We start from the raw sequence: 27,737 nt of genomic DNA, 5'->3' as shown, positions 1-27,737 counted from the left end.
CGCGACCGGTGCAAGGCAGCGGCGATTCGGCGTCGCGGGCACCCCACCACCTGCACACTCGCCCTCTCTCCCCGGCGCCCCAAGACCGTAGGGTATTACATAGAGGAACTACATAACCGGGTCAAACAAGTGCAACACTGGAAAAGTAACGGACCGGAAGTCCGAGCCTCCCTTCCCGGAAGCAGCTTCCGCCCGCCTCCTGCCCAGCTGCCCTTTTAAGGCGGAGCTTTGCACCGCTACGGAGGGGGGGGTGGGGGGGTGGGGGGAGGTTACTGCGCTTGCGCGGTTCTGCAGCCTCGGGAACCGTGAGTATCGGCTCTGAGACGCCGCAGGGTGGCCTGCGAGCTGTGTCCCTCCCGCCAAGGTCCCAAAGAGCCGGTGGGTCGCCCTTCGGAGCCGGGCTCCCACCCGCGGCGGGTTCGACTCTGTCGTGGACGCGGGGACGGCACACCCGAGGTGGCGGGCGGGCGGGCGGGACGGGTCCCGCAGCCGTGCTTTCTTCTAGGCACGTTTTCTGCCAGTGTGGTCGACTCCCGCCTCCAGAGTGACTCTACTCCTCTATAGCGAGCCAGCGAGGATCAAAAGTCAGGCAAACCGCCAAGATTCAGCCTAAGGATCCATTCGGCTCCATCTTCCCCCTGAACGTGGGCATGTAGGCAGGAAGACCCAAAACAAAACAAAAATAGCAAAAACATGGGAGCCGGGAGATGCCCAGGGCTATTACTGTCACTTTGTGCACCATTATACAGCTCCACACTCATGTAGAGTAGCAGGAGAGTGTAGGACGCCCCTCACGGAGTTGTCGAGTCTAGGTATTTTCCCCCAGAAGTATCAGTAGACACGAATTCAGAACCAAATTTTACTTCCCATAAGACTCGGAGGAAAAGTTGTTGAAGAAATTGCATGTACCTCAACCCGTTTCTTGCTTGAACTTGTAGATAGCTTCAACAGCTTTCTGAAGTTACTTCAGATACGATGCCACTAAGGATTATTTTTGCATGACAGGTTTCAGCAAAGAGACTCAGGAGAAATGGCCCTGGTACCCTATGAGGAGAGCATGGAGATAGGGCTCCAGAAATTCCATAAGCCTCTCGCCACCTTCTCTTTTGCAAACCACACCATCCAGATCCGTCAGGACTGGAGGCAACTGGGAGTCGCGGCAGTGGTTTGGGACGCGGTAAGTCAATTCTGGAGGGCCTCTGAAAACGTCTGCAGTCTTGACTAGATTATAATTTTAAAAAGGAAATTGATTGTTTTATTGAGATATAATTCACATGTGCTCTCTTCCAATGTAACAAAAGCCCTGGGTTGTTCAGTTCATTCATAGCAGCGCACTCACTACTACTCTCTGTTTATAAACTTTTCGTCATCCCGGAGTCCCCTTACATACATTGCATTTTGAAAGCTGAGGGAAGTGAAATGACCCACCAGTGATTGCCCTATGAGTACCAGAAAACTAAAAGGAAAACAGGAGCCTATTTGTCCTGGTCACTATTAGGTTAGTTTCCGAAATACCACACAAAGAAGTATGGAAACAGAACCCGAAATTAACATCATGTTTTAAGTTTTCTATAGTTGGAAAACATTCTTGCTTTTGTGCTTCTGATAGCTCTGTCTTCGTTAAGTAAATGATTGGCATGAAGACACTTCTATTATACTCCTAGTATAAAGCTATGAAAAAAAAGTAAAAATTATGGGATTGTAAACAGATGCTCACTGAATATGTGGAATTATAAAACTAGATGAAAAATCTACCTTCTGATGTACAGAACATGACCAGGGTCTCTGTCGGTGACTCAGCAGCAGGGCCCAGAGAGCAGTGGGCACTGTAATGAGTCTTTGTAGTTTGGCTCAAGACCTGGACATTGCTTTAAAGAAAATCAGAGATCATCAAGTCACTTCTTCAGAATAGTTTTGTAAACTTCATGAAATGTGCTTCAGTACAGTAAAACAGCAAGCTTTTTAGATGTAGCTGCCCCCTGGCTGACATGTACCATACTTCAGGAGCTTTGGCACCACTGTGCCTGTGCTTGCTCTAATAGATTACCTTATAGCAGCAGGTAAGTTCCTGTGGGTGGGGAATTTTACTTTGCAGGCAGAGAGGGAAGAAGAGAGAAGAAGGGAGGGGAGAAAGAGAGAATATGGATGTTGGGTCATTGTTTCTTCCTGCCAGCATTTGGCATCTTGAAGCCATACAGCTCTTCAAATATTTACAGACCTTAATCATAATCATATTGTGTTCTGACTCAGGCCATCGTTCTTTCCACGTATCTGGAGATGGGTGCCGTGGAGCTCAGGGGCTGCTCTGTTGTGGAGCTGGGTGCTGGCACAGGGCTCGTGGGCATAGTGGCTGCCCTGCTGGGTGAGTGCAATGGGCTAGCTTATTACTTATGAGCAGAACTCATTGAGAGATACACTTGCTGTTTCCTTGTGGTTGGGATCCCCTTACTGAGCTAACTTCTTTTTCCAATGCTTATGAGTTGTGGGCTACTGGCTGGCGTTCTCAGCTCTGGGGGCTGACTATAATTTCTTCTCTTTCTCTCATCCTCTTATACTTCTACTGAGAGATCACCTTGCTCTCTTTGATTTTATGATGCAGACAGCATTGGACAATAACCCTTGTGTACACTTTCTTTGGTTTAAAGTGCTAAGCCCATAGACTACTAGATTTAATCTCTCATTGTTGAGAAAATGGCTGGTTCTCAGAGGAAACTGATTGGGGTAGGGGGGTCTAGAATAGCAGAACATTGAATTATTTGTACTCTACTGATATTTTAGTCCCAACCTAAGTCTCTGTTGTCCTACTTTTTCTCTTCTCTGATGACTCATTAGTTTTCAGTATTCCCTTTTCTGTTTTGGTTCTATAGTCGGTGTTGCTTTCTTCAGTCTTGATTGGAGAACAATGGTGGGGTTAATGGATAAAGTATACTTAGAGGCTAGGAATGGATCAGAAGTTAAGAGCACTGGCTGCTTTTCCAGACAACCTGGGTTTGATTCCCAGCAGCCCCGTGCAGCCTATAACTTCAGTGCCAGGGGATCCAGCACCCTCTTCTGGTTCCATAGAAACCTATGTAAGTGGTGTACAGACAGACTACATGCAGGCAGAATACCCACATGCATAAAATAAAAATGAAGGCTAAATTTTTTTTTAAGATATACATTGTTTCGTTTGTCTAGAAGCAAAGACTATAATGTGTTTCTGTTGGCTTAGTGGCTGCACATGAATCCATTGATATTTTAATTGTTGTCTTCAGCATGGGGGGCATAGCCTGCAAAGTCAGCACCCCACTGTGGCCTGATGGGGCTTTTGGTCCCACACCCTGCTCTACAGTGGCCATTGATAATATAGGTTTAAATCTATTTACCAGCAAAGATTCCAAAGTCAGATGTGGGGTGAAAACCTGCTAGATCAGAGAAGCTGAGAAACAACCAGCTGACCTTGCTTTTTGGCCAGAGACACTGAAGGAGGTTCGTCTCTGGGCACCTGTGCTCACACATGGTATACACATAGTTTAAAACTTAAACAAACAAACAAACCATAAACCAACTAGATTGATGACTTTTTTGGAAATTATGAAAAATAATAAGACTGATACAAGTTTATTACAGAAATGATTAGCATTGCAGCAGGATTCCTATTTGCATTTTGATGTATTTCTCCATGTGCATTTTACATAATCACAGTTGTCATTATGGTTTTATGTCTGTGTGCGTCTGTACAAGTGTGTCTCTTCCTATGCCTATCATAAGCATTTGTGTTGCTGCATGATTTTCATACTCACTACAAAGTATTAGATTGGAGACATTTTGATGCTAAAAACTGAGAGTAAGAAAAAGTTTTAAAAATAGAAACAGAACTAAAACATGTAGTGATTTTGAGACATTTGGAAAGGGATTGGTTGTTGTCTTTTTCAAGTTTGTGTTTTGGCACTCAGTCATTTATCCTTGAATCCAGGGATTACTTACCAAGTGCCTGCTGGGTCAGTGTGAGCAGCACACTGTGACCAGACAGGCAGATTGGCATCTTAGGAAGCTTACTTACTTTCTTAGTCTAGAGGGAAGGACTAGGTAAAGACAGATTTTATAAAAAGTAGATGATACTATGCAGAATGTTAGTTACTATTGGGTGTGAGGCTTCCTCTGTAAGAGGAGCAGTTCTGTGTGCAGTTAGGCTGCATATTCCCAGGGTCATTCTCACAGTGACCTGTATAATAAGTAAACTCAACCATGAGCTTTCCTTAAGTGTTGACAAAGAGTTAATGGAAGTAAGTAACTTGCTCAAGGTTACACAGCTATGGATTATGGCAAGACTTTTAAACAGGGTTTTAGTTCGGGACCCCCCCCCCCCAAATCTTTATGCTACTTGGGAACTACTTATACATGGGAGAAAACAAATCCCATTTTGAAGATAGAATTCTGTAAGTTGGGTTGGGTTGGAGAAACCGCATTTAAAAAAATCTGTGTAATTTGATGCCCAGTTAAGCCTGGAGACTCCTGTCCTAAAATACAGTGCTCAGGAAGATGCTGTCTGCTCACTTGCTATCATTCTATAACAGCTGAGCCTTGGACCTGCATTCCTGCACACTAGCATTCTCCTGGCTGTTCCCTACCTCTCCCCTTTCCTTCTTTGTTTTACATTAGACCATTTTCCTAGTATCACCAGAGTTGAGGGATAGACTGTACATTAGTGTCATTCTTACAAAAGCCTGCATGACAAGTGGAACTGGTGGACTTACGTTCTCTTCATGTGGTATAATGGATGGGACCACAGAGTTAGTTAATGAGTTATGGTTTCAAATTCAGCAGCCCGGAACTTTGTGTCATGACTATTTCTCTAATGTTGACTGGAGCCCTCCCCATCTGTTCCCTGCATGACTGTAGCCTCCGCCCACCTGGTCTCTGCTTTCTCAGACTCACTTCCTGGAGTAGCTGCCAGATACTTATCTAAAATGTGCTATTAATTGATGGTGTGGTCTGTGTTTAAACATCCGGTACCTTTCTGTTGCTGCAGACCACATCCCTGGCTTGTTGGCAAGGTTTTGTAGTCTCATCCTATAGAGTTTATCAGTTTCTTTCATGTTTTGAGAAGTTCCCAGGACCCATACTGCTTATGCCTGCTGCCTTTTGCCTTGAATGGCCTTTTCTCCTTCCCCAGCTCACGGCCTCATCTGATGCGTAAGTTCCGCTTTCCCTTGAGGGATTTCTTGAGGAATTTCTTTCTGTGTGAGTCCTGCCATGCTCTCTGCCTCCCTCTGCATCACTGTTATTCTTAGCTTTTTCTCACTCGGGAGACTATGCTCCAGGTAAGGGTTTCTTGCTCAGCTTTGTGTTTCTAGCACATGGGTTATATATGAATGTTTTATCAAACGTAAAGCAGTGCTTATAAAACAAAAACTAAACCGGGCAGTGGTGGTGCACACCTTTGATCCCAGGACTTGGGGAGGCAGAGGCAGGCAGATCTCTGAGTTCAAGGCCAGCTTGGTCTACAGAATGAGTTCCAGGACAGTCAGGGCTACACAGAGAAACCCTGCCTCAAAAACCAAACCCACAGCCAACCAACCAACCCACCAAAAGAACAATATAAAAACTAAAAGTGATGACAAAGGTTTACACATTGTTTTTCCATTCCTGAGTGACAGCCCACTGGTTTTTGTTAGGTCCATTTCCATTGTCATTTATGAACAATATTAACTTGTTTTTCTACTTGTAGTATATATCTTACAGGAAGCCATTTTATGTCTTCTTGTTTGGTCCAACGTCACGCCCTTCCTTACCTTATCTTCTTCACCAGGCTGTAACCAACCTAGGTAAATTGCAGATTTTCCTAGTAGGCCTGTGCTGGCTCAGCTAAGTGTGACTGCAGTGAGCACTGCTGGGGCTCCCTGGCTAGCAGTAGTCACTTAGATATTTGTAGAGTTGGTAGATGTTTAGGGTATTGTTCGGGTGGCATTAAGATCCTGTGTCGTCATATCTAGTAGGTAGAGACCCCCAGGATAGGCACTAGAGGAGTCCTCAGAGTAAGTACTGAGGTAAGCTTGAATGAGTAGATCACTCTGGTATTGCCAGTTGAATGCTGTGTACCCTGCCAAGAAATACACAAATAAAAGTACTAATTCAAACCAGGAAGGCTGCTGCAGTTTTCATTCTCAGAGAACAGTCATTGAATTCTGCTTATTGGACAACACAGTCTGTCAGTGAATCAGTAGAGTGGTAGGTCCAGGTTTGAAGACCCAGACAGCATTTTTATCGTCATTACCATCTAGAACTGTAAACCTCAGGTTTAATTACATACGGCCTTAGTGTTTTATTAAGATAAGAAACACCTGGTGAAGCTGCCGCTGGAAAGATGCTGGGATCCTTTGGGAGCTTAGAAAACACACACACACACACACACACACACACACACACACACACACACACACACACACACAAAGATACTATTATGAAGGAATAAACCATTTTAAATATAAAGCTTTCTGATGTTAAAACTAGACATGATTATACTTCATAAATGAGTTATAGTAAGACTAACCAAATATAGTTGGCTGAGGTTCAGTTTTCTCTTACCCACATTGGTTTAAAAAATATAAATAGCTCTTAGAGTTCACTGTCAGTAACCCATAAAGGCAGATGATAAAATACTGTGCCATTAGTGTTCTCATTTGCATCTGGAATAGCACTTGGAAAACATGAACTTCCCTTTAACATGTCACTCAGTACACACTAAGTCTGTACACTAATTGAGAGGACAGTTTTTCAGTAATTATGTTTGTATCACATAAAAGCTCAGTTGTTTCAAAACAGCATGAAGGCAGTCTGGACATTTTCAGTAGCTGAGTTGTCTCTTGTGACAACTCCGTTTTATCATTAGTCCCTCTAAAGCAGAATTTTGGCTTGTATTTGTATCTTCTCATCTTGATAGTCATATTCAACTTCTCGGTTTTTCAGTCTTGAATTTTATTTTACCCTGAGCCCTACTGATTTGAAGGTTATGACCCACTGAATCAAGTTGAATGGTGGATACTCATGAAGGTCGGGCCAGCTCTACTTGGAGAATTGAGGAGCATCAGCTTGTGTCACTCTTTGAGTTGACAATTTACTAGAACCACTTTGGCAAGCAGTAGGTATGCCACAGACGCAAGCCGAAGGGTTACTTTTTATTTACACAGCATAAAAGGAGTCTAGTTCTGGTTTGGTTACCTCTCTGTGGAAGGTCGTGGTATTCTGTACAACATCTGGGAAAGTTAGATAATGCCCTGTGTTAACTGGAGCAGACCCTCTCTGTCCACTGTGGTTGTATGACGTTCACCTTACTTTCTGTTTGTCCCATATTATAGGTGCTCATGTGACTATCACGGATCGACAAGTAGCATTAGAGTTTCTTAAGTCAAATGTTGAAGCCAACCTACCTCCCCATATCCAACCCAAAGTTGTTGTTAAGGAGCTGACTTGGGGACAGAATTTGGAAAGTTTTTCGCCTGGAGAATTTGATCTCATTCTTGGCGCTGATGTCATTTACTTAGAAGATACCTTCACAGATCTCCTTCAAACCCTGGGACATCTCTGTAGCAGCCGCTCTGTGATTCTTTTAGCTTGCAGAATTCGCTATGAACGGGACAATAACTTCTTAATGATGCTGGAGAGGCAGTTTACTGTGAATAAGGTCCACTACGATCCTGAGAAGGATGTACATATTTACAAAGCACAGAAGACAGACCAGAGGGAGGACTTGTAGTAGGCATTGTTTTCTAAGAACAATGTGTCAGTTAAGGTCTTACAATCAGAATTCCCATGTTAATGTGATGGCAGACTGCAAGTCTGTCCAACCAGAGCTGCTCAAGGAACAAAGCACTTGTGTTCTTTGCAGACAAATTCATACCTTGAGCCATTGCCATAACTGTCTGTTACAACAGGCTCACTGCTGAGCAGTAAATGTACATGTGAGGTTTGACTGGTGTTCTTTCCTTAGTCAGTGTGCCCACTTGGTAAGCAGTTTCCACTGACAATCTGAAAAGAGTTGTGTAGAGGTGTCTTTAAACTGGTGAGATTCAGTCATATGTTCTGGGCTGTATGTTTGTCTCAGTTTCCTTGGCTGCTGGGTGTAACGGGGTTTACTGCATATATTCCTGAAATGTTTGTGCTGTTGAAGTCTCTTACTTTTTTGTGAGCTAAGGCCTTACTCTAGCCCTGCTGGGACTGAACCGGTGTAGACCAGGCTGACCTCAGACTTGCACTGATTGTTTTGCCTCTGCCTCTGAATGCTCGGATTACACATGTGTGCCATGGCATCTGGCCTACTATTTAGTTCTTAAGCACCTTGAGATGAAGATGAGTTTTCTGGTTCTCATAAGATACCTTTTTTACCAGATTTCAGGGGTATGTAAGCAAAGAAGTAAATAAAAATAAATTTTTACATTTAAAATGTGGGCTGAAATTTTCTTCCACAATGCTTTGTTTCAGCTTTGCTGTTTCTCACTGTTATTGTATCTGTTTCTTGGGTGGCTTTTTTTCCTGCCTTTTAATATGTTAGTTTTTAAACATTAACTCTCATTTTTTCATAAAGGTTAGCTCCCAAGGTACAAACCCTGTATTGTACCTATAATTACTCCTTGGATCTCAAGATTCCTGCTGGGTTGCAAGCTGCTGGGAGGCCTCTCTCACTTTCCTTCCCTAGTGTCCAGTAAAAAGCATATAACCAAGTGATCAGGGTAAATTCCATTTAGAGGTCACTGATGTTTTGTGGTGCTGGGATCAAACCCAAGGTTGTGCACACACTGGGCAAACACTAACCCCGAATTACTGCATCTCTAGCCAGTGTTATTGGCTTTTGAGTTTTCTCTGTGTAGACTTTAGGAATAAAGTTATCGATACAAGCTTTTCTTTATTATTATTATTATTATTATTATTATTATTATTATTATTATTTGGCTTTAGAGACCAGGTTTCTCTGTGTAACAGCCCTAACTGTTCTACTAGCTCTGTAGACCAGGCTGGCTTCGAACTCACAGAGATCCACTTGTCTCTGCCTTCTGATTGCTGAGAGTAAAGGTGTGAGCCACCACCACCCAGCTACGAGCTTTGCTTTTACATTAAAGCTTAACTAAAAACTCAAGCAGTTCAAACCATGGCATATTATGAGCTCACAATGGCATTTGATAATAGAAATTTGTTGTATAGACTATTCAAGGCCTTATTTTCTTTCAATAAATATTTTGGATATGAAAGTACCTGACATTGTCTTCTACATCTATTTAAAATGGTAGATGTATTAGGATCCTCTCTTGAAGAACAGAATGGGGGGTGAGGGGGGAGGATTATTAAGAGTGATTTATAGTCTGTGTAGTCTACCTAGTTCAACAATGACTATTTACTAATGGAGAGTCCCAAGTACCTACTAATTATTCAGTCCACAAGGCTGGATGTCTATCTGGCCTTCAGTATATGCTGGAATCCCCCAAGAAGTAAGCTCTAATGCCAGTGAAGGAATGAACTTGCCAGTGAGAGTGAGGGCAAGCAGGCAAAGAGAGGGTTTCCTCCTTCCATGTCCTTTATATAGGCTGCCACTGGAAGCTGTGGCCCAGATTAGGTGGATAGTTCCATCTTCAAACATCTGTATTTAGGGTGAGTCTTCCCACATCAAATGATATAATTAAGAGGCAGGCAGATCTCTGTGAGTTTGAGGCCAGCCTGGTCTACAGAGCGAGTGCCAGGATAGGCTCCAAAGCTACACAGAGAAACCCTGTCTGGAAAAACAAAACAAAAAAAAAAAAAAAAAAAAAAAAAAAAATCCCCCACAGGTATACCCAGCCCCTTGGGTTTTAGTTAATTTTAGGTGTAGTCAAGTAAAGGTGGGCTAAAAGCCATGAGCATTTGGTGATGTCCTGTTTCAACAGTTCTGATAAATGATATGAATCGGGAACATACATAGCTTACTGACTCTGAAATACTACTGTACCCCGACACTGAAGCTCTGAAACAAAATGAAAGCCTGACAGCATCACCAACATTGCAATGAAAACCTGATGCTGCTGTTAGTACGCTTCTTGGTGTGATTTCATAAAATAGTAACTACGGATCAGAGAAGGGTGAAAGTATTGCCACTTCTACTCCCTGTGTTCTACAAATAGAACACTCTGTGTGTGTGTGTGTGTGTGTGTGTGTGTGTGTGTGTGTGTGTGTGTGTGTCAGAGAGAGAGAGAGAGAGAGAGAGGAGAGAGAGAGAGAGAGAGAGTTTAGTCATTATAAGTGAAAATTTTTAGTGGTTTGGAATATTTTTCCAAGTCAGATTCCCTAGGGGAACATACACACACACACACACACACACACACACACACACACACACACACACACACACACACTGGCCTTTACATCTCAGTGTGGTCTGGCTATTGGCTAAAAGGGGCACAACCTTGGGCTGAAGAAAATACCTGTAGAGGGGTGCAATTGTCAGAAATTTATTCTTTTACATAGAAATCAGAATTGAAATTCATTGAAGTAAATGAATAAAATACCAGATTTTAAAAATTGGTTATTTTATGTATGCCTGTGTGCAGGTATATGCATATTAGTATGTACAGAAGCTAGAGTTGTATTCCATCGAGCTAGAATTACAGGTTATTGTGAGCAGCCTGGGTGCTGGGGATTGAACTTGGTCTTCTGAAAGAGCAGCAAGTGCTCCTTACCACTGAGCCACCTCTCCAGCCCTGAATGTTAGATTTGTTTATGGGATGGAATAACAACTTACTGTTTTAGACAGCCTAGCCATGTTGTCCAGGCTGACCAGAAACAACAGATACATACCATCATTCCCAGCTTGCCTGCGATATTCTCTTAACAAATACAGTTTATACTAGAAATATAACATACCACTGAATTTTAGGTGGTCATAAAGGCAGCTCAATAACACTGATGGAAAAAAAATCCATTATGATGATTTACCTAAATGGATAACTTCATTTGTTTCTTTTTCTCTCTCCTTCCCCAATGTGTCCAAGAAATAGATTCTCAGGCTATTAAAATAACAACACATGCTCTCAATAATGAAGCTACATGAATGTATGTAAGATTTACCAATAGCCAATGCTGTTTAACTGCTATACTTTTCTTTGCCCCTTGAGACCTTGTCTCGTTATATAGTCCAGGATGATCTTAAACCAATCCTCCTGTCTCACTCTTACACACTTTGCTATAACCCCAGATAACTGCTATACTTTATTGGAAGCATTTTCTATCAGTTCTTTAACAGAATAAAACCTTAAAAACAAACAAAAAAATCAACCCACCAATATATACAGTATTGGTAAGTTGTGCCAGATTCAGCACTTGAGTTGGTAGGAGGCATGTGTTTTGTAACCTTGCTGCTGCTCATAACCCATAGAAAATAGCACCTAAGTTCTTTAAAGAATAAGGGGAATCACTGTTGTGAAGGCTGCATTAGCAAGCTAGAGGCGTGTTCACACAAGCTGAGCAAGCTAGGCAGTCTTCAGTTGTGCTTGAACATTTGAAAGCTTGTTAGCCCAAAGGTTCTTAATGCTGTAAAACTGTAAATGCTTCTTGGTATAACCAGGAAATGGTTAAGTTTAAAAATCCTGAGATAGTCTCAGGAAAGAAATACTGTCAACATGGGATGCTATAGGGAAAACTAAGACTAGAAAGTCTACCCATGTCATAACCTTGTGTGAAAGTGGCTCTGCCACTCCAGTTTTCCTCCCAAAACCAACAAAAATGGAGTCAGACACGAAAGAAGTTAAGGGATGCAGCTCAGAGGTAACTGGCCTAGCATGCAAGAACCCAGGGTTCAGTTAACACATACATGAAGATACAGGATGTGTCAGAGCACTTGACTAGTATGAGCAGGTACTGGTTTCAACTCCAGTGTCACAGAAATATGACAGAAATATGTTTAGTGAAAACAGCTAGACACAAAGTCATACACATTGTATGAATGAAATACTCAGAATTCGTAGATTCCTAGGAAGGAGATTGTGGGTTGCCAGAGACAGGAAGAAAAGAGGGAAGTTAACCATTTAGTGGGAGTAGCATTTTATCCAGGTGATGGAAACTTTTTTTTTTTTTTCTTCTCGAGACAGGGTTTCTCTGTGGCTTTTGGAGGCTGTCCTGGAACTAGCTCTTGTAGGCCAGGCTGGTCTTGAACTCAGAGATCTGCCTGCCTCTGCCTCCCAAGTGCTGGGATTAAAGGCGTGCACCACCAATGCCAGGTGGAAACGTTTTTGAACTACACAGAAATGGTGGTTGCACAAGTGTGTGAGTGCATTCTCTGCTACAGCTAAGTGCTTCAGTTTACAATGTAATTTTGTTACTTGTATCTCAGTTAAAAAGCAAAAATAATATTCCTGGAGATGAGCCTGCCTTCTACTTGATGTTAGCCTCTCATCTGATGGCTGCTTAAACTGTGGAGAAAATGTAGTATCTAATGGGCAAGGCAGCATGGAGGAAGATAGCACTTTGCTGGAAAGTGGCAGCATTTAGGACATGAAGATTTTGGAGAGGTTAAAAGTTCTCTTTGGGACCTGTGCTTCACAGTGAGTGTAAAACATCAAAGTCTAGAATTCATTGCAGAGGAAAGGGCTACCAACTATACAAAGTTATTACAATTATATTCTTGGAGGAATGTGTTAGAATTTGAGAAAAATGACTTCCTGTCCCTCCAGTTTCTAGAAGTATGTCCTCAAATGAACATCAGGTGACAGCCACCATGGAGACAGGCATTCTAATTTTTCCAGAGGTCCATAGCTTACCAGTAATGTGCCTGGCACAACTCTGGGTTACCTTTTGTCCTCATAAACCTGATAGCAGCCTTTCACTTGTGTTTAAAGAAAGGGTCTCAGTATGTAGTTCTGACTTCCCTGGAACTCACTATGTAGATGAGGCCTGCCTCTGCTTCCCAAGTGCTGCGATTACAGGTGTGCACCACCATGCCATGTTCCATCTTTACACTCTTGAAGTCTCAGTAATTCAGTAAGTTTGGTTGTTTTGTAGAAGGGAGAAACATGAATCCAAGTGACTCAAGCTTCAAGCCTGCATTTGATGACCAGGAAATATTACAGCTTAGAACTAAAGTTCCAGAACTTACCTCAGAATATTACAGGAACCTTTTACTTTTAGTCTTTGTTCTTTGGCAATGGTAACCATACCCTTCCCTACTTCCCCATAGGACCTCACCAGAGATAGCCCAAACTAGCCTTTGTTTCTGCCTCCTATGTTTCCCTAGTCTGGGATTATAAAAGCATACTACTGTACCTGTCTCCCACTGCAATTGACACAATCACTAATTCAGAATAAAGGTGATCTGAGAAGTTGTTATTGTTCTTTAATACACACATTTCCTAACTGTAAGCTGCTGTACATGCCTTCATTAGCTACTCAACAGGACAGCAACACTTGCAGATCTTTAGGTCACTGCTCAACATTACTGAAAAAAAAAAAAAAGCTAAAAACAAGTTTAGTAAAATTGACTTTAGATGTGTTGTGAATTACAATTGTCTGTTGCTAAGCATCACAGCTTGTGATATATTCAATGTAATCTTTGCTCAGTTGACAAAATTAGTAAACTCAAATTCAAGAAAATGAGGGCAAACATCTACTAGGTGGTGGGGGCAAGAGGAGAGAGAGGGAGGGAGGAAGGGAGGGAGGGAGGGAGGAGAGAGGGAGAAGGGAGGGGGGGAGGGAGAAGGGAGAGGGAAAGACAGAGAAAGGGGAGATATCCCAGCCCAAAAAAGAGACTTTACAGAGTTTTAAAAGCATGTTTATGTGTCTGCACATAAATGTCTGTGTAAAAAGGGCATTATGACAGTTGATACCACAAAGATTACAGTAAGAAAAGCACTTTATGACAATATTTCACAAATTCACAAGGATCACTTTAATATACAAAGCAACTGCTACCATTCTGAACACAAAGCAGCCAGTATGTACATAGTGTTAATAAAATGCATGGTATCTTGGTACTTTTATTCTTTACATGTAAAGCACAAAAAGATTTAGGTAAAAAAATTTAAACAGGGATGTTTCTAGATTGTAGGGAATTTTATTAGAAATGTATTTCCCTCATAGTTATTAGTACTCAACTCCAATAGAAACATCAGAGTTAAAAGCGGATACCCTGTTTTGTGCTGACAGTTCTAGGGGAGGAATTCTCTACTCCAGTACTCAAGGAAAACCCAAAAAGCCAAACACTGTCCAAGGACTTCCCTGGTTATTTATTTATTTATTTATTTTCAAAAGTTTCAAGTGACATATCTAGGTTGGAAATGATCCCTTCTGCTGGGGGCATTATAACCGATGTGCACAGATGAGCTGAAGACAGCTTTATACACACACACAAAAAAAACTGCTAACTAACACACATCTCCATCCTAATAAATCTACACGCACAGAAAAATGTTGACAGATTTCCCACTTTTAATATAAATAATTTTATTACATACACATTGAAGTGGCACCTGGGTAAAAATACGTCTATAAAGCATTTACCAATTCAATTTTAAAAAACATAAGAAAATAAAACCTCCCAAATATAATAAATCATTTCATGTGGCCAACATAGATCACGATCTGCAGAGATCTTTCTTCCCTACTGTTTTTTCTTTCCACATCTCAGATGGACTCTCATGTCAGCTTAGAAATGCTGTTCTTCTATGGGCAAGTAGTGAATCATGCCTGGGAAGCAGGAGTTTCCTACCGTGTGACCTTTCTTACATACCTCCTAAAGATTATTCATCACCCTGTACTTGCTGCTAATCATTTAACACTTACCCAGCTGGACCTGCCCCCACAAGTACCACAAAGAGGACTGGCCAGCATTTGCTAATCCTCTGCTTGTTCTTATACTGCCAACTTGCTTCCCAAACTTTGCTCTCTTAGTTATTTTTTTAATTTTTCTTTTTTTAAAAAATAAATTTCAAGCTAAAACACCTGAAATATAATTCCTCCATTCAAATGTTTCTGGTCCTTGTTAAAGTTTGTCTGCCCCTGAGGACACATACAAAGGCTTAAAAACTACATTCACTCATGAGGAAGCATACCATGAGCAGATGAGTCAGCCGGAACCGCAGCACCCTGTTTGATTTGTTTGAAATTCTTCCATACTGACTCAACTTCATGATATGTTCAACCCCTCAAGGATTATATGCCTCTCTTGGCCATTGATTCTAGAAAGTCAAGGAAACCAGTTCCTAGGACATAACAGTGACGGTTAACTTAAAAGTCAACATTATTAACATTGAAAGTAATCAAGACACACATGAGCCACCCAACAGAAATTCTAGTTGTGCTTTGTACAACTCTGTGAACAAGTTTATTCTATGGTGATTTACCTATACAGGCCTAACAAAGCATCCTTTACTTCCCCCTCATCTGTCAAGTTTAGGCAGCATTTCTTTGAAGTTAACAAAGTCAAATTTAAAATGAAAATAATTTAGTAACAATGATTTTTACATAGTCTCCTGTGATGACAATAAATGAGCTGCTTTAACAAAGCTTGCACTATTCTGGAAGAAATTTTGGCATATTCTACATAGAATTAATGTTGGGGTGAGGATGAAATTTAAAGTTACAGGTATTTATTTTTTCTTTCAATATTTACTCATGATGAAAAAGTCTCAGCTCACTTTTTATTTAATTGGACTAGTCAAATTTAATTCCCAGATATTGAGCTTTTATAACATGCTTTAGATTAGCTATGATATTGTAATCCGTGAAAAGCTTCCATTAGGAAGTCATGATTTGGAGAGAGGAGGAAGACATAAGTCAGTGGGGAACTAACTAACTGATGAGGGAATTTCCCAAGTTGCTGATACCCAAACTGGGTCATTAAAAAAAAGTGCAAGTTACACCGAACATTTACAAAGAATTAATGTAACTACAACCCCACGTAAATATACAACCTTTGTATTGGGCCCCGGAGAATGATATGCCACCAGTTTTCAGTGTTACAAAGGCAAAACCAAGCCTCTGGAAGAACTGAAGATGAAGCAGCTATTGGTAGAGAAACGAACGTGTCACTAGCTCACTGGAGTCGGCAGAGAATGAAAGCCTCTTAAACAGTAAAGAAGACATTTAGATTTAAGTCACTCCAAGTAATTAAAAGCACCCAGGTTATATAACTCTGTTTCTAAGCCCCAATCTTTGTATGATTCCATGTCACCTTCAATGGTGGGAAACAGCAGGGAGGAGTCCTGAGAGACAGACAAACTTCAGCCAGATGACTTGTGATGGACAGCCTGCCTGACTGGCTTTGTGCTTTGGACACTAGCACTGCTTGCTGACCTGCAATCAAAACACATTTCCTGACAAAAATCCCTGTTCAAATGAAACACCAGAAGTCTTTGCCCAATATGATTCTCAAAAAAAAAAAAAAAAAAAAGCTATTGTCAAACTGTTCTTAGCAATTTTATAGCTGCCAGAAACAAAGCAGGAAAAACAAAGACAAAGAAGCTGTGGGGGCTAGGAGTTTTCAAGTGACTGGTAACATACCCAAAAGCATCAAGCCAAAGAAAACTAATAAAAAACTGGATGAAAAATAAAGGATAAAAACCAGTTCTGAGTGCTGGAGTAATACAGTCACTGAAACCAGTAGAAGAGATGCGGAGACTGTGCACAAGTGTGGGATTTCCTCTGACCTCAATACGCTATAATACTCAGCATTCCTGACTTAACAGCTCTCTCAGAGCGTTTAGATGATATACTGTATGTATGTATATATGTACACATATATTACAAAATGCCACTTCCCCACCCATTCTATGACATCTAAACAAGCACAGCACCTATGACAATATGATGGTTGCTAATATGGTACTTGCTTTTGATAAAGAAAGAACTTAAATTGTGTCTCATACCAACTTTTTAATATGAACATATTGGATCTAGCCCTTTCTAAACCACTTTTCAGTTAAACACTATCAAAGCTTGAAAACTCAGAAGAGTAATATATCAAAAATAAACCCCTCCCCATTTCATCTTTATTAGAGTTAATCTGTCCTATAGATAAGAGTGCCACATGGCCCTATATATGCAAAGTGAGCAATACCAAACTTGCTATTTTCTAGGCAAATCAGTAGCATATGTACAGATTCCTATGACAACATTTTCATTCCCTTTTGGCCAATATCAAGAGAAAAACATCACCGTTAATGTGGCCACATACAATCTTGGATATAAGTGTTTTTAAAAAATTATGTCATTTTCTTAATAAAGATTCTCCAAGTAGCTCAAAAACAAAGTTTTTTTTTTTTCTAATTCTTATATTTAAAAAACAGCTTGCATTAAAGAGGCTTGATTTCTTTCTGTATAAACTGAATCTTCAAGGCAGATTTAGCAACACCACATATTTCCTTCTCACCTTATTAAGTAGCCAGCTTCAAACCAGTGCAGCTGTGCTCCAGGCACAAGGGCCCAGGCCTCTGGACTCAAACTCATCCAGCTAGTAAGTGTGTCTGAGACTGCTGCTTGCAAAGGACTAAGGAGACCACCAATTTCCTAAGTATGGAGAAAGCCTCAACTTTTGAAGACAGACACCTAGAGATAACAACTTCTACACGCTAGGCAACTTTCCACTTGTGACTTTTAAAAGGCTCAATCTGACATTTTGACTTCAAGTGAAGTAATTCCAGTTCGTCAACAGATTGTGGTTTTGCTTCATCTCTGTTTAACAAATGATACATCTACATGCTGGTACACAGTTTTTATGCTATCTCTTTCCCAGTAAGCTCAGCAGGACAAACATCAACCTTTACAGTCGTTTGAAAGCCTTCTTGAGAATCTGGTGAACTGTCCAAACATAAGGATTACATCACTCAAGTCTTAGAATGATGCTCCTTCACAAACTGTTCATCCTTGAAAAAAGACAATGGTTTGTTACAAACAAGATATAACATTTACAGATAGTAACCTAAAGACTTATCTTTAGAAATGGGCCAAACATCTAACGCTCATATGTATATGCTGGCATTAAAACCAGCTTTCTTAATATCCCATGAGCAAGTATAAAATCACCTTCTGAGTTCAAGTTCTTTCTCAAACATGAAGTAATCTAATATGACAGCCTCCACCTTCCTCATACTTGTCTTTGAAAGAGTAACTTTTAGACTTTATCAGACTTAGTGTATAAGATGAGTTATTACTAAGTCTTACCATCACACATAAATGTAGACACTGAGTCAGGATTTAAGTAGAGAGCGACTTTAGGAGCAACAGAATAGCTACTGGATAGCTAAAGAAGTACCACCTTTTATGGGAGGAAAAGAGTGTTTTGCCAGTTGTTGTACCACAGCAGACACTCCAATGTCCAAAGAAACTGCTTTTCTTGTGTGCATTTAATAACACATTTCAGAATCACATCCTTGTAACTTCTTTCATTTAAAAAAATTCTAAGAGACTTTCTGAGAAACTACTGGAATACAGAAATGGCTGTAAATTTAGAACTTCTTTAAAGCAATCAGCTTGGACATCTCGAAAGCTCTCCTGTTGGTGGCACAACATAAATGCAACAGTGAAGTAGAAACAGCCTTTTAAAATGAGTGACAATATAAGGATTTTGAAAGCAAGGGCAAAAGCTTTTATTTATTAAAACCTTGTAATATAACTCAAGGAGTTGGCTTCCTGGCCAGCATCTGCTCATTAAGAATTAGTACTAACCAAATAAGCTTTGTACTTGAATTTTAACTTAACTAAAACTCAAATACCATGCTTGCTTTCAGTTGGTTACTTCTTTGAATGTATTCAAATTGCTGAATACACAGAACTGAATTCAGAAGTAACAACTGCCCTACAGAAGAGCTGAGGCTAATACAGAATGCTTCTCAGAACCAAGGACAACTTTTAGTTAGTACTGAAGAAAAGAACATACATAGAAAGTCTACTCTTCAACACTGAACTAAGATCCTTTTTTAGAGGGCATGTCTTTGAACAGTTAGTTTTACATAATTCACAATGAAACTATAGAAACATCAATTTGGCAATCAACACTTCTTCATTGCACCTTACTTACTTTCCTCACGCGCCCACACATTACTTCAGCTCGAGAGGCTGAGTAAGGCAATCATGGAGCTCAGCACAAACCTTGAAATCATTAGAAAGAAACAAAACAAAACAAACAAAACAAAACAAGCCAAGATTTCATTTCCCCCAACAATTTACAAATAAACAAATGATTACTTCTTGAGGAGGGTGGGAGATGGAGAGCAGAAGTCTCTTCATGATTCCTGGTGCTGCACATTTCTTGAGGGGAGAAGTGGAAGCAGGTGTTGGAACATTCACAGTTTAATGCAAAAGCAGAAATGAATGAAATTCTGTAGTTGCTTTCAGGCAGTTTTGCGCATAGAAAAAAAGAAATGTTTAGAAAATAAATGTTTATTTTGTCTTTCTGGTTGTGGCCAATCCAGTCCGTTTTCCACCATAACAGGTGAAAATTAAATCCCGAATTAATCTGATTTGTGGCAGTAAAGGTCCTTAAGTGCTTTTAGCTCCTCAATCAATGTCTTGTTTTGGTTTTCAAGCACTGCCACTCTGTTCTCTAAACATTTCACATATTCTTTCTTCTTTCTACGACATTCTCTTGCTGCTTCCCTAAAAAAGAAAGCACACAACAATCATTTCACGAATTCCATTCCAGTAGTTTTAGAATACCATGTTTTCTAGAGAAAACAGCTGAAATGAACAAATGGTCGGCATTGCACAGACAATAAATAATGTTGAGGTTGCCTGGTGAGATGGCATGTATGGAATGGCCCTTATTGCCAACCTGAGTTTCACCCTGGATCTCACATGGTAGAAGGTGAGAACCTACTTCTTTTTCTTTACAGATGTGCTTACACACACACACACACACACACACACACACACACACACACACACACACACACACACCCCAAACATAAAAAAAATTCTTTCAACTACTTAATAGATGCTTTTGGGAGCTGGGGAAATAGCTTAGTAGGCAAAGTGTCCGATGCACTACTAGCACCAGGACTGGATTCATATCCCTAGCACCCTGTTAAAAGCCAACAGTGAGGTGGGATAGAAGACCGAAGACTCCATGGAGTGAACTGGCCATAAAGCCTAGTAAATCATTGACCTGCAGATTTAAGACTCTTGTCTTAAAAATGAAGGTTGGCAGGTCACATGTAGGCTAACACATATCTGCCCCTCTCTGCTCCGCCAAATTCAATCCCCCAGTCTCATCCCCAGCTCTGCAGTGGAATACTTGCTGGGGGTCCCCACACACTATAAATATGTATTATTCTCATTGGCTCATAAAAGTTGATTGGCTGGCAGCTGGGGCAACAAGTATAGGCAAGGTGACCAAACGAAGGAAGGGGGGGGTGAGGGGGAGAAACAGAATGAGCCAGTAGACTCAGACAATCAAGATGAATGTGCCATGCTAATAGAGGTATCGCTATGTGGCAAATAAGGAATATGGGCTAATTTAAAATCTAGGAGCTAGTTAGTAATAAGCCTGAGCTATTGGCCACACATTTACAAGACTCTGTGGTAATTTGGAAGCAGCTCCTGGGATGGTAAAACTCCACCTACATCCCTGCTCCACTGGATCACACAGATCGCCCCTCCTAGCTTCCGTACCCCAACTCATTGCTATATCCCAGACCCCATCTCCAGCAGGCACTCCCCGGGAATCCACAGGCCACTTTGACCAGGGAGACTGGCAGGCTAACTACACATCTTTACCCATCTCTCATCTCCTCCAAATCCCCCAGTGTCATCCATAGCTTTGCAGCAGATCACCTGCTGAGGTCACTGTGCCCCCTCATCCTGCTCCCATCTCTTTATCTCTTCCTCCATTCCTCCAAGTTCAGTCCCTCAGTATCATCCACAGCTATGTAACCGACTACCTCTGGTAGCCTCTCCTCACACTCTGGCCTCATTCCCAGGGGACTAAGCAGATCCTGGTGGAACATCCTGCTTTCCTCCTTTCTGTGCACCTTACCCCTAGACTCATCCTAGACCATCTCCATTCCTAAGTGTCAGACCCCAATACCTACACACACATTTCACCCAGAACCTCCAGTGGCCACATCTATCAGAATCCCATGAAAATTTCCTACGAGGCAACACATGGCAACCACATTCTCCAAAAGAACGAGAGGGCAACAGAAACCAAGGAATAAAACACCCCCCCGACAAAGACAAGACCAGAATTACATTCTTCTCAAAGCGGTGGCAAGATATCAGCATATAAACAGCAATAGCCAGGACAATGTCTCTACTACAGCCCAGCAACCCCACCACAGCAGGCCCTGAGTACTGCAACATAGCTCAAAACAAGACAAAGACCCATAGACTTTATCAGTATGACAGAGGTCCTTAAAGAAAAATGAATAAATCCCTTAAAGATATCTGTGATAACACAAACAGTAGAAAGAAAGGGTTTCTCTGGGTAGCCCTGGCTGTCCTGGAACTTGCGCTGTAGACCAGGATGGCCTCAAACTCAAAGATCTACCTGCCTCTGCTTCCTAAGGGCTGGGATTAAAGGCATTCATCACCACTGCCCAGCTAAAGGTTTTTATTTTACTTCTGGTTTAGGACATGAAAAACCGTTATTCTGCCAAATTGGAAAAACCTAAAAGAAATGGATAATTTTCTGTATGGGTACCATTTATTAAGGTTAAACCAAGATCAGATAAGCAATTTCAATGGACCCATAAATCCTAGTGAAATAGAAACAGTCACTGACTGCCTCCCACCCCACCCCAAAAAAGCCAAGAACCAGATGGTTTTACCATAGAATTCTATCAGATTTTCAAAGAAGAGTCAATGCCAACATCCCTCAAATTATTCCACAAAACAGAAAAAGGGAACATTGTCAAACTTGCTTTACAAGGCCACAGAGTACCCTGATATACAAACCACATAAAGACCCAATAAAGAAATAGAATTACAGACCTATTTACCATCATGAAGATAGATGCACAAATTCTCAATAAAATACTTGCAAGTGAATCCAAGAACAAATCATCTGCCATGATCAAGTATGTTTTATCCCACTGATGCAGGGATGGTTCAACATATGTAAATCAATAAATGAAATCCATCAAATAAATTAATGGAAAGACAAAAACCATGTGACTATCTCATTAGATGCAGAAAAGGCTTTTGACAAAATCCAAAGCCCCTTCATGATCAAAGTCCTAGAGAGAACAGGGATACAAGGGACATATTTCTATATAATAAAGGCATTATACAAGAAGCCCATGGTCAACAACAATTTAAATGGAGAGAAAGTCAAAGCAATTCCACTAAAATCAGGAACAAGACAAGGTTGTTCACTCTTTCTATACCTATCCACTATAGTACTTGAAGTCTTGGCTAGAGCAGTAAGACAACTGAAGGAGATCAAGGGCATACAAATTGGAAAGGAAGACGTCAAAGTATCTTTACTCACAGATGATGATAGTATACATAAGTCACTCAGAAAATTCTACCAGGAAATCCCTATGTCTGAGAAACACTTTCAGCAAAGTTGCTGGATATAAAGTTAACTCATGAAAATCAGTAATTCTCCTATACATATGACAAACGGACTGAAAAAGCACAATAGCCTCAAATAACATAAAAATATCTTGGTGTAACTCTACCCAATTAAATGAAAGACTTGTGTGATTAAAAACTTTAAGACACTGAAGAAAGAAATTGAAGAAGGTATCAGAAGATGGAAATATCTCCCATGCTCATGGATCAGGAGGATTAACATAGTATAAATGGCCATCCTACTAAAAGCAATCTAGAGATTCAATGCAATCACTATCAAAATTCCAAAATTCCAATTCTGCACAGATCTTGAAAGGACTGTTTTCAGCTTCATAAGGAAACAGACACACACAGAGAGACACACAGATACACACACACAGACACAGACACATGCCCCAAAACAAAACAGGCTACCTAAAACAATCCTGAATAATAAAAGACTTGCATGAGGTATCACTATCCTTGACCTCATCTTGTACTAAAAGCTATAGGAATAGAAACAGCATGGTAGTGGCACAAGAACAGACACATTGGTCAATAAAATTGAATTAAAGACCCAGACATAAATCCAAGCACCCATGGACACCCCATTTTTGAAAAAGAAGCCAGAAATACACATTGGAATAATGTCAGTGTCTTTAACAAATGGTGGTCAAGCTAAATGACTGTATATAGAAGAGTCCAAATAGGTCCACACTCATCACTCTGTACAAAATTCAACTCGAAATGGATCAAAGGTCTCAGATACACTGAACCTGATAGAAGAGAATGTAGGGAATAGCCTTGAAATCATTGAAACAAGAAAAGACTTTTCTAAACAGAACACCATTAGCACAGGCACTAAGATCAACAATGAATAAAGGAACCCTCATAAAGCTGAAAGATTGTGCATGGCAAAGGACACTATCTATTTGGACAAAGTGGCAACCTATGGAATGGGAAAAGATTTTTACCAACTATATATCCGATAATGGGATAATATCCAAAATACATAGAAGAACCAAAAAAACCTAGGTGTCAAGAAAATTAATAACACAATTTAAAAAAGTGGAGGCAGGTGGTGATGGTGCCTACCTTTAATCCCAGCACTTGGGAGGCAGAGCCAGGTGAATCTCTGAATTGGAGGCCAGCCTAGTCTACACAGTGAGCCAGGCATAAACAGAGAAACTCCATCTTGAAAAACCAAAAAGGAGAGGGGTACGGATATAGATATAATAGAGAATTTTCAAAAGAGGAAACCCCAAACTCAAATGGCTAAGAAACACTATTGGAACATTCAACATACTTAGTCATCAGAGAAATGCGTATCAAAACTACTTTGAGATTCTTACACCTGTCAGAATGGCTAAGATCAACAAAACAAGTGACAGCACATGCTGATGAGGATGTGGAGTAAGGGGAGCAGTCCTCCATTGATGGTGGGAGTGGAAAACTTATACAGCCACTCTGGAACTCTGTGTGGTGGTTCCTCAGTAGGATGGGAATAGACCTGTCTCAAGATCCAGCTATATCATTCCTAGGAATATACCCAAAGGACACTTCATCCCACCACAGAGACCCTTGCTCAACCATGTGCATTGAGGCTCTATTCGTAATAGAAATTGAAAACTTAGATGTTTTTTAATAGAAGAATAGATGAAGAAAAAAGTGGTACATTTGCACAATGGAGTATTACTCAGCTCTTTTAAATAAAAGACATGAAATTCAAAAGTAAATGGATGGATCTTAAAAAAAAAAAAAAAACTATCCTGAGTGTGGCATCCCAGAACCAGAAATACAAATATGGAGAGAGAGAGAGAGAGAGAGAGAGAGAGAGAGAGAGAGAGAGAGAGAGAGAGAGAGAGAGAGAGAGAGAGCACGCATGCGCGCGCACAAGAGCATGCATGTATGTATGTATGTATGTATGTATGTATGTATGTATGTATGTATGTATGTATATTAGCTGGTAAGTCAATGACAACCAAGTTACAATCTGTAAAACCAAGTTACAATCTGTATAACAGAGGTCAGGTATGGAGTGAGGGATTGGGCAGTGGACAGACAGTTCTCATATGGAAAGCAAAACATAATAGTTTTTGATGGACGGAGGTATAACGTGTGGATGTGGCTGGGACAGGAGGATCAAGTAGGGAGAGGGACGGGAGAGGACAAAGGAGGGAATATGGGGAGAGACACCTAAAATTAAAGGCTATTTGAGTAGTACAGAAACCTAATATAGTAGAAGATTCCTAAAATAAATACATATGAAGACAATCTGCATAAAATCACCAAATAATGAAGTAGACAGAGCCCTAAGCAGGAATCTATTGTCAACAAATGAAGCTTCCAATATTAGAACTGGGTTACATCTGAGTTGTTGGCCAAAGTGTTCCCAAGGGAATCCACAAACAACTCTGTGTTGCCCCTGCTCTCTACAAACTGATGGTAGTGATCTATTGCTGAAACCAACAGCTGGACTACTCTGACCAAATTGAAGTTGAGCTGGTGCCTTCATGTGTATGTTCCAGTGTTCGTTTGTTTTTACAGGAAGATACTCTGCAGGCTACCAGAGGAGAAACATTAAGATGAATGCTGTCACAAACCTTTTGAACTATAATGGTATCCTGAATGCAAGATACGATAGGACAATGGTGGCACAAAGTTTGAGGAAGTAACCAACCAATACCAGAGTCGATTTAAGGGTCATTCCACAAGATGGAACCCATACCTACACTGCTTCGGTTAACAAGAATCTGAGATCTTTATATATCTGTTTCTATAACACTCTTCACAATATCCAAGATATGCAAAAGCAATGAAGTGTCCCTTGACAGATGAAGAAAATGTGGTACAATTGTGAACGAAATGTTATTTGGCCTAAAATGAAGGAAATCTTGATAAATGCTATAATGTGGACACTGCTATTTGAAATAAGGTAGTCATAAAAGACAAAACTGTACAGTTCTACTTCGAAGAGGTAGCAAAAGTAAAATTCATAGGACTGAATGGGGCTGCCAAGGGATAGGGATGGGGTTAGTAGTGAGCTGATTAAGTACATAGGGGGCTTTAGGGTCTTGTTTTGAGATCGAATCTGACTCTACTGCTCAGGCTAGCCTGGAACTCACTATGTAGCCTGGGTTGGTTTCAAACTCAGAGCAAACCTTCTACTTCAGCCACCTGGATAGGTGGGATTAAAGGCATGAGCCATCAGGCTGAGTGTTTTGCAAGATAACAATGTTCTGGAAATCTATTAAACCATGATGACAATATACACAGCATTATTTAACTATAAATTTAAAAATAGTCACGATATTAACATTTGCTATTATTTTTACAGTACTTTAAAAAAGGTTAGAAAAAATCTTAACAGATTAAGAAAATAAAAATCTATTCTTTAGCAAGCTTCAAAACAAACTCACAAACTACATCTATTGTTCAATGATCCTAGCAGTTAGAAGTAAAGAGCAATTAATGCAGATTAAGATTGGAAAGACCTGGCCGGGCATTGGTGGTGCACGCCTTTAATCCCAGCGCTCGGGAGACAGAGGCAGGTGGATCCCTGTGAGTTCGAGGCCAGCCTGGTGTCCAGAGCAAGTGCCAGGACAGGCTCCAAAGCTACATAGAGAAACTCTGTCTCGAAAAAAAAATAAAAAAACAAAACAAAACAAAAAGTAAAGAGCAATTTTACTGAGGAATTTTATAGCCAATCATTTATAATGGAAGCAGATACCCCTTATGAATTATGCAAGAAAGAGGTAAATTACTCAGTCTTATTACTGAGTATAAAAAGAAATGAAATGTTATGTACCACAAAAGTTTTACAAGGAATAAATAAACCAATATGTAAAACACATAAAACACTGTTAATATTTTTTGATATTTCAAGTGGTACTATTGTATTATGATAGATGTGGACATTATACTAGTACTGAAGAAATTTTCTCCAGAAATAATACTTAGAAAGTTCAACATACCACTATACAATAAAGAAGGCAAGTGGAGTGTTTTAGGACCCAGAGGAAGGTACGAAGGTGCTGACAATGGGAATGAGACAAGAGGTCAATTTAGTATTCTGTTGGACTCTCTTTTCAGCATCTTCAGTCCTTCCACACTACCCATCTTTTCTCTTTTGCCCACAAACTGATACAAGTTTTAACTGGGCATGGTGATACATGTCTACAAAATCTAGTACACATGAGGCTGAAGCAGGAAGTAATCTGAGTCATGTACTACTGTGTACCAGGTCAACCTGTGCTACAAATAACATCCATCTAAAATACACAATTTGTACAGGTCTTTCCAATCTTTTTTCAAGACAGGGTTTCTCTGTGTAGCTTTGGAGCCTATCCTGGCACTTGCTCTGGACACCAGGCTGGCCTCGAACTCACAGGGATCCACCTGCCTCTGTCTCCCGAGCGCTGGGATTAAAGGCGTGCACCAACAATGCCCGGCCAGGTCTTTCTAATCTTAATCTGCATTAATTATTCAATTAAAAAACTATGTGTACTGGGAACTGGGGAGATGGGTCAGTTGGTAGGGTGTGTCTTACAAATATGTAGACACAAGTTAGACTCCAGAGCCAGGTAAAAAAACCACCCATGGTGACCTGTGTTTGTAATCCCAGCACTGGGGAAGCAGAGACAGTGGGCATCTAGTGCTTGCTGGCAGGCCAGTCAAGCTTGCTTGCTGAGCTCTAGGCCAATGGGAGAAATATGGATGATACCTAAGAACACCACCAGAGATTGTTTTCTGGCCTCTATACACAAACAAACAAACAAACAAACAAACAAACAAACAAACAAAAAAAGTGTATACTGGTTCTGGCTTTTGCCCCAGGATGTAGTGAAAGAATAAAGTTACTCCTACTCTACCTGTCATAAAGAGGGTTACTAAAATTTGAGGAGACAAAAATCACACCCTCACTTGAGATAGAGGCAACTGGGTAACAGTAAATGTATTTTATCACTTCACCTAAAATATGTGATATTACAGAGAAGGGTAGTTTTAACTTCCGAAGAGTATAATAAATGGAGGAATTTGCATGTTATTACATGTTTTCTTCTCTAGGAACCCCCTCAGGCAGTAAGGAAAGAATACAGAGTCCAAAGAATTCTACGTAGTACAGTCCTGGAGAAGGAATGCAGCTGGGTGGGAGGAACATGAAACTGTGGTGAGTTGTGTGCATGACAGCACGCTTCTCCTCCTCCCCAGAGTCTTGCTAAGTAGACCAGGTTGGCCTCAAAATTCAGTCC

The 27,737-nt window shown here is 40.6% G+C and overlaps 2 protein-coding genes across 13 annotated transcripts in view; one reads left to right on the top strand and one right to left on the bottom strand.

Moving 5' to 3' along the window:
* Positions 1-263: 263 nt before the first annotated feature.
* On the top strand, positions 264-9,227 carry Mettl21a (methyltransferase like 21A). 5 transcript variants are annotated; one of them, XM_035441002.1, is made up of 5 exons: positions 629-652; positions 1,006-1,177; positions 2,251-2,362; positions 6,989-7,124; positions 7,338-7,478. In XM_035441002.1, coding segments are annotated over exons 1-4 (390 nt in total). In that variant the 5' UTR covers positions 629-650; the 3' UTR covers positions 7,093-7,124; positions 7,338-7,478. The 5 variants fall into 5 exon arrangements, with proteins under 5 accessions (XP_027252900.1, XP_027252899.1, XP_027252901.1 ...); XM_027397099.2 differs by lacking the exons at positions 629-652; positions 6,989-7,124 and adding an exon at positions 264-305 and having other exon boundaries at positions 7,338-9,224; XM_027397098.2 differs by lacking the exons at positions 629-652; positions 6,989-7,124 and adding an exon at positions 266-378 and having other exon boundaries at positions 7,338-9,224.
* Positions 9,228-13,749: 4,522 nt separating this feature from the next.
* The window catches only part of Creb1 (cAMP responsive element binding protein 1), a 60,826-nt gene continuing 46,838 nt past the window's right edge, over positions 13,750-27,737 (bottom strand). For 7 of the 8 annotated variants that reach the window (XM_027397091.2, XM_027397096.2, XM_027397094.2 and 4 more), the window contains one exon: positions 13,750-19,587. In XM_027397091.2, coding sequence (XP_027252892.1) covers positions 19,443-19,587 — 145 coding nt within the window. In that variant the 3' untranslated portion in view covers positions 13,750-19,442. The remainder of the gene's footprint in view (positions 19,588-27,737) is intronic. The other variant, XR_003481506.2, reaches the window with a different exon arrangement.

The sequence above is a fragment of the Cricetulus griseus genome, chromosome 2, assembly GCF_003668045.3.
Source record: "Cricetulus griseus strain 17A/GY chromosome 2, alternate assembly CriGri-PICRH-1.0, whole genome shotgun sequence".
In the NCBI taxonomy this organism is placed as follows: Eukaryota; Metazoa; Chordata; class Mammalia; order Rodentia; family Cricetidae; genus Cricetulus; species Cricetulus griseus.
The sequence above is the reverse complement of the archived record's forward strand: the minus strand, read 5'-3'. Positions and strand labels throughout refer to the sequence as shown.

Coding starts and splice junctions, on each gene's coding strand:
- Mettl21a (XM_027397100.2), top strand. CDS start 1,031: ATGGCCCTGGTACCCTATGAGGAGAGCATGGAGATAGGGCTCCAGAAA. Junction 1,178..2,250: donor CGGCAGTGGTTTGGGACGCG/GTAAGTCAATTC, acceptor GTTCTGACTCAG/GCCATCGTTCTTTCCACGTA. Junction 2,363..7,337: donor CATAGTGGCTGCCCTGCTGG/GTGAGTGCAATG, acceptor CCCATATTATAG/GTGCTCATGTGACTATCACG.